The sequence below is a fragment of the Oryza glaberrima genome, chromosome 1 (genome assembly GCF_000147395.1).
Source record: "Oryza glaberrima chromosome 1, OglaRS2, whole genome shotgun sequence".
NCBI classification, from domain to species: Eukaryota; Viridiplantae; Streptophyta; class Magnoliopsida; order Poales; family Poaceae; genus Oryza; species Oryza glaberrima.
The window spans coordinates 11,735,146-11,741,744 of NC_068326.1; the positions used below are offsets into that span (position 1 = coordinate 11,735,146).

General features: G+C 42.3%; 1 protein-coding gene across 1 annotated transcript; it reads left to right on the plus strand.

Annotated features, from left to right (window-relative positions):
- Nucleotides 1–622: 622 nt before the first annotated feature.
- On the plus strand, nt 623–6,182 carry LOC127768841 (GDSL esterase/lipase LIP-4-like). The gene is made up of 4 exons (XM_052294497.1): nt 623–1,059; nt 4,460–4,812; nt 5,315–5,585; nt 5,712–6,182. The coding sequence occupies exons 1-4, from the start codon at nt 762–764 to the stop codon at nt 5,942–5,944; spliced, it is 1,155 nt and encodes a 384-aa protein (XP_052150457.1). The 5' UTR covers nt 623–761; the 3' UTR covers nt 5,945–6,182.
- The last annotated feature ends 417 nt before the right edge of the window (nt 6,183–6,599 follow it).

Below are 6,599 nucleotides of genomic sequence, written 5' to 3' on the forward strand. Positions count from 1 at the left end.
TCGTTGTGTATCGATCAAGTTATGTACTATGTTGTTGTCTAGGGCAGAGAAGTAGCAGGAGATGGCCTAGGTTGGCGCCAATTCTTCGCGCCTAGTGATGATGCAGAGGGGATTCCCGCTTTAAGTATGGATGTCCTTATCGTGGAATCATGAACGTAATATTGGAAACGGCGACATGAGCGGAAAACGGCGAACAAAACGGCGCACAAGAGGAGAGCAACGGAATATGGGTGGCATGCAACAATATGCCTCAAGAAAGAGTGGGGTTTTGTGATAAAAATTAGTTAACATGATGTGGTTTTGTGATAGATGTGCCCCAAAATCTGGGGTTTTGTGATATTTACTCTTTTTAAATTCTTGCAAAGTATAGGCAATATGCTAAGTATGAATAGCGAGAAACTTGCTAAAACTGTAAGTTGTATTTATCGCAAAACCGCGACGAAATTCACGTGAAAATTGCTGCAGCGTGCACCACCGCCTTGTTGTTGGGATCATTTGATCGCGAGATGATGAGGATCCCAGTTCGTGCGCGAGCGCGTGTTGTTGTGCGGGGCCCACCCACTCCCCTTCTTCGCTATATATGCTAGCTCCTCGGCTCCTGCCTTCTCCAGGTCCAGGCTGCTCGATCTTTGCTTAGCTATCATCTCGGTTAATTTGTCTCATCCAGCTAGTCGAGATCGTGCGTAAGCAAAGCAGCTATTACCAGCTAGTGTCCAGCCACCACTTGCACGCGTACGTGATCGATCGAGCTAGGCAACAATATGGCAGCTAGTAGCGGCGTCGTCGTTGCGGTGGTGGCAGTAGTAGCAGTGATGATGGCGGTGGCGGTGGCTGCCGGAGAAATCAGCGACGACGGCGGAGACCAGCCGTCGCCGTCGCCGTCGCCGTCGGCGTCGTGCGCGCGGCGGCCGGTGGTGTTCGCGTTCGGCGACTCGAACACGGACACGGGCGGCATCGCGGCCGGGATGGGGTACTACTTCCCGCTCCCCGAGGGGCGCGCCTTCTTCCGCCGCGCCACGGGCCGCCTCTGCGACGGCCGCCTCGTCATCGACCACCTATGTGAGTCACATGCACCTTACACCTCCCACCCATACTCCTCTCCAAAATCTGTGACGATGGTGTGTGCGCGTGCACACCAAAATCGATCGCCTACCGTTTCAGGATTTTGCTCGATCGACACAGACCGGACGACCGATCGAACACGCCGTTACTCTCTTTTTTTTTTTTTTTCTACTGTGCTTCTACATTGTCTATCTAAAACGGAACAGCACAGTAACGTAACTTAGCCCAAACAGTTCAGGTCTTTTCCCCTGAAAATAAGAGAAACACGAAAAAAGAAAAAGTCTCAGGACTTCCAGGAACTATGTGTGGTTGGCGTAACGTTAAGGTGCCTTGTTTCAAAGTCTGAACGATGCATGACAAAACGATGCGTCATTCGTCCTAAAATATTTTAGTATTGTGTAGCGAATTTGAACAAACCCAATATAAGAAATCTAGACATGTTCTGATCCACATTTTTAATAGAGGCAGTGTTTTTTTCCAACCAACTAGTAGCTGGCCGTTCCTTCGCTGAATTATCTCATAATTAATTAATTAATACTAGAACATTGTTTTTTGGTCATACTAAATATCTAGTACTAATTTTTAAGCACACAAAATATATTTTAATTTCTAAAACATGGACCATGCATCACAGTTATTTCTCAAAAAGCCTATTTGAGAAAAATAAGTATGCGTGTGCCTTGAAAATTACACTATCATACAATGTTATTCTGATATTTTTTCTAAACATTAAATATTTTGTTTTATTTACTATATTAGGGAGTTTGTTCTCATACATCTCACTATCTCAGCACGCTTTGTATTAATTAGCGCTAATTGAGATGCACTTGATAGTACAGTGACAAGAAGTGTGTGGTTCCAACCCCAAGATCCCGTGTTCAATCTCAACACGCTCACAATTTCTTTTTAAAAAAATGCTTGGAGGGACGTCTCTCCCTCCAAATCTCTTTTTTCTAGTTAGTGCTAATTAATTTGCAGTAGTTTTTTTTTCTGAAAATGTACTTTGCATCGCAAAATTTGTTGTTTAAAATATTTACATGATACTACATTTCTATTTATTCTACGGAATTAAAGTTACAAACACTGGTGGTGAATTAAAATTAAATCCTTCATTCAAAAAAAAAATATATCCGCAATTTTGTTAAAAATGTATATCTGGAATGTACTAGTGTATTAATTTGCATGCACACTCTTGCTTGTGCCAAATCAAATAACTTTAATTAGTGGGTGTATTTGCCAGCACACTTTTCACAAATTTTGCTTTTGGCAAACAACTGCCCTTTTCTCCTTTGGAAAATGCATATCATGTTTTCCTCTTCCACGTTCGTGGCAATCGCTCTTCTCAATCAGCACTGAAAATGAAATGGCGAGTAGTGCGCCGTAGCAACTAGAGCCTGCTAGTAGCAGTGTTAGTGGCTGATTGTGATGCTCTGATTAATCCATCGTGCACGCTCTGATCAACTCAAGAGAATGACGCAAAGGGTGCGCATGCACCGACATGGCAAGGTCCCACCAAAATCCGGCCCAGACTTGCAGAGATATAACAGATCTTGCTGCTTGGTGACTGTCTGTCTCTAGTACTTGTCAGTTAATTGTTGGGATTTGCTTATTGGGTTCTATTCCCTCCATTAATTCCAAACGAAAGGGTTTCGAACAAATTAGGATTCTTTAGAGAAATTTTAGAGGAATTCAATCTTATAAAACATTTTGTTATGTGGTCATTTGAAATCAAAAGAATAACTATAAAAAAATCATATGAATTTCCTTTGGATTAGCTCAAAACCATGCAATTTTTGAAAAATTCTAACCTGAGCTTCAACCACTTAGATATTGTTTTAATCAATCTATCTCTTCTGATTTTTGTGTTTTTTCTACGCTCTATTTAAAACGATCATTTCTATTATTTTTTGGAAACTATTTTGATCCGTCGATGGCATGTTCCCTCGTTTGCTTCAAAACCATCCAAACAGTTATAAAAAAAATTAAAAACACTCATACTCCCTCCGTCCCACAATATAAGGGATTTTGAGTTTTTGCTTACAACGTTTGATCACTCGTCTTATTTAAATTTTTTTGCAAATATAAAAAACGAAAAGTTGTGATTAAAGTACTGTAGATAATAAAGTAAGTCATAAATAAAATAAATAATAATTTCAAAAAATTTTGAATAAGATGAGTAGTCAAACGTTACAAGCAAAAACTCAAAATCCCTTATATTATGGGACGGAGGGAGTATAACATATCTATACAACTTCACAAAATCTTAGGTCCACACTTAACTCACATGTTGAGATATAAAAAAGATAAATTTAGCATATGAATAGTAGTGTCCTGTTCACATCTAAATTTGTCTTTTTGTTCTCGATGTGTAGAGCAAATTTGAACTTGATTTTGGTGTATCGGTAGATATCATTCTACTCTACATTGTCAACTTTTTTTAAAAATTTTTTAAACTATTTATATCAAATTTGGAAGAAAAAAGTACACGAGAAAATATCCCCTTGAGAGATTAGAATCCATTCTTTTTTTTTAACAGGGTAACTGATGCTAACCGTGCATACATTACATGGTCACCGCTTATGACGGCAGTCTATTTCCTGCAAGGCTGCAACTACGCCTGCCGGTGTTGCATTGTTAACTAGGCTAGATCAATTCAAGTTGCTGTATTGCTTGATTGCTGCCATCAAAATTGTCTGTTGAGTTTGTGTACTGTGGAGTTCCCAGCCAGCTGATCTGGTGCCCTGTTTTCTGCTTGAGGTGATGCATGCAACTGTTCCTACTCCCATGTTGGTTGCAAGGGACCCAACAAGCAAGATAAATTTCACTACATTTTTGGTCGATATTCTATTGTACACGGTTTTCTCATTATATAAAAGATGTGCACGCATATTATCTTCTTTCTAAAATATTCTTTTAAAAATCTGCTATTTATAATATGTTTATATTCCTAGTATCCGAGTATTAATAGGTACTAAATTTTTCACTAAAAAATACGGTGGTGGCTCTTGGATCGGAACCTCTCACAAACCGGAAAACCACTCTATACCAGGGATTGAAATTTCGGAAATTTTGCCCCCCACCAGCACATATCTCGTCCGAAATTTTCGGTTTTTTGCCTTTCTTGTGAATTTGGTCAAATTTTATTCAAATTAATTCAAAATTAATCAAATTTTTAAATAATTTCGGTCAAAAAAAACCCAAATTTTTGATGATTTTGGAAATTTTGGTCGCCACCGGCAAAAACCTTATTTCGAAATTGAAAACCCTGCTCTATACTAAGTATATGTTTGAAGTAGTTTTGAGCATATATTGGAACACGCGTTATGTTTTTTTTTAAGCTTGTGTATAATTAATTATACTTGGTTTGCAATGTGTATGCACCAAACGTTACGTGCAGGTGAGAGCCTGAACATGAGCTACCTGAGCCCGTACCTGGAGCCCCTGGGCACCGACTTCACCAATGGCGCCAACTTCGCCATCTCCGGCGCCGCCACGGCGCCCCGCAACGCCGCATTCTCCCTGCACATCCAGGTGCAGCAGTTCATCCACTTCAAGCAGCGCTCCCTCGAGCTCGCCAGCCGCGGCGAGGCCGTCCCCGTCGACGCCGACGGCTTCCGCAACGCGCTCTACCTCATCGACATCGGCCAGAACGACCTCTCTGCCGCCTTCTCCGCCGGCTGCCTCCCCTACGACGACGTCGTCCGCCAGAGGTTTCCGGCCATCCTCTCCGAGATCAAGGATGCCATCCAGGTACATAGTACATACATGTGAACCTTAGGCCCTGTTTACATTCTAGCCTTAAAATTTTTCACTATGTCACATCGAACGTTTGAATACCTGTATAAAGTATTAAATATAGGCTAAAAAAATAACTAATTACACATATTGTGACTAATTTACCAGATGAATCTTTTAAACATAATTGCTTTATGATTTGACAATATGGTGTTTCAGTAAATATTTGCTAATGATGTATTAATTAGGCTTAATAAATTCGTCTCGTGGTTTACTGACAGATTCTGTAATTAGTTTTTTTATTAGTGCTCGAATACCTATACGACATCGTATATAATATCCGATGTGACACGTCAAAATTTTACGGTGTACTTTACAGTGTACTTTATAGTGTAACTTTACAGCGTACACCCCTGGATCTAAACACCCCCCCTAATCGTTGTAATTTACAGTGTTCATGTTTGATTTGTGTCAGTGTGTCAGTGCTAATTAATTCTGAAATCGTACGTGTGTGCAGAGTTTGTATTACAATGGAGCCAAGAACCTGTGGATCCATGGAACGGGGCCTCTCGGCTGCCTGCCCCAGAAGCTCGCCGTGCCGAGGGCCGACGACGGCGACCTCGACCCCAGCGGCTGCCTGAAAACGCTCAACGCCGGGGCCTACGAGTTCAACAGCCAGCTCTCCTCCATCTGCGACCAGCTCAGCTCGCAGCTCAGGGGCGCAACGATCGTCTTCACCGACATCCTCGCCATCAAGTACGACCTCATCGCCAACCACTCCAGCTACGGTGAGAGAGCTAGCTAGCCCAATCGAGATCACGAATCGATCGATCGTGTCCTGCAGATGATCACTAATTAATACGCCATTGATGATCTCCTGATGACGAAGAAGATGCAAACGTTTTTTTTTGTAGGGTTCGAGGAGCCGCTGATGGCGTGCTGCGGCCATGGCGGGCCGCCGTACAACTACGACTTCAACGTGAGCTGCCTCGGGGCGGGGTACCGGGTGTGCGAGGACGGCAGCAAGTTCGTGAGCTGGGACGGCGTGCACTACACCGACGCCGCCAACGCCGTCGTCGCCGGCAAGATCCTCTCCGCCGACTACTCGAGGCCCAAGCTGCCCTTCAGCTACTTCTGCAGTGCATAGCTAGGCTGCACCAGAAGCTGCATATACGCATGTGGCTCCTGATCATCCATTGGAGGATCATCCATGAACCAGACTAGCTAGAGTTGTTTTGGCTTCCTAAGTTTCCTCTTTTGTTAGAATGAACTAAATTTGATTTGTCATATCGTGGTATCGATAATTAATTTGACGAAACGACAAAGGCGAAGAAAGAGTACTATGGTCGATCTATTCTCCGAGATAATTTATATTGTTGAAATTCTGGTGGTTTTCCTTCTGATTATAACTGAATGAAAGTTGTTTGATGTTTGTTCAGTGAATCCACCAGCATTAACAATTCAACATCTTGTACCCACTCCTTGAGTCTAATAGACTTGGAAGACTCTGTCCCCAACAAGGCTTGTTGTGATATAGTCATTAGATCACACTGGTGGAGAAACTATCTTTGGTCAGTCGGCCAAAATCCATAATAGTCTGAGTTCCACTGAAAACCGGGACTAAAAAGGATTTTTAGTCCCAATTAATAAGAGCAAAAGGACTATTTGATCTTTAGTCCCGGTTCATATGCTGTCAGACCTTGTAAGCCCCCCGGGATCTTTACTACCAGTTGGTAACACAAACCGAAACTAAAGATCCTAACTTTAGTTCCGGTTGGTGTTACCAACCGGGCCTAAAGATC

Bases quoted from the DNA above. Each gene is read 5' to 3' on its own strand.
- LOC127768841 (XM_052294497.1), top strand. From the start codon at position 762: ATGGCAGCTAGTAGCGGCGTCGTCGTTGCGGTGGTGGCAGTAGTAGCA. The intron at 4,813-5,314 runs GTACATAGTACA...ACGTGTGTGCAG, and splicing joins AGATCAAGGATGCCATCCAG to AGTTTGTATTACAATGGAGC. The intron at 5,586-5,711 runs GTGAGAGAGCTA...TTTTTTTTGTAG, and splicing joins CGCCAACCACTCCAGCTACG to GGTTCGAGGAGCCGCTGATG.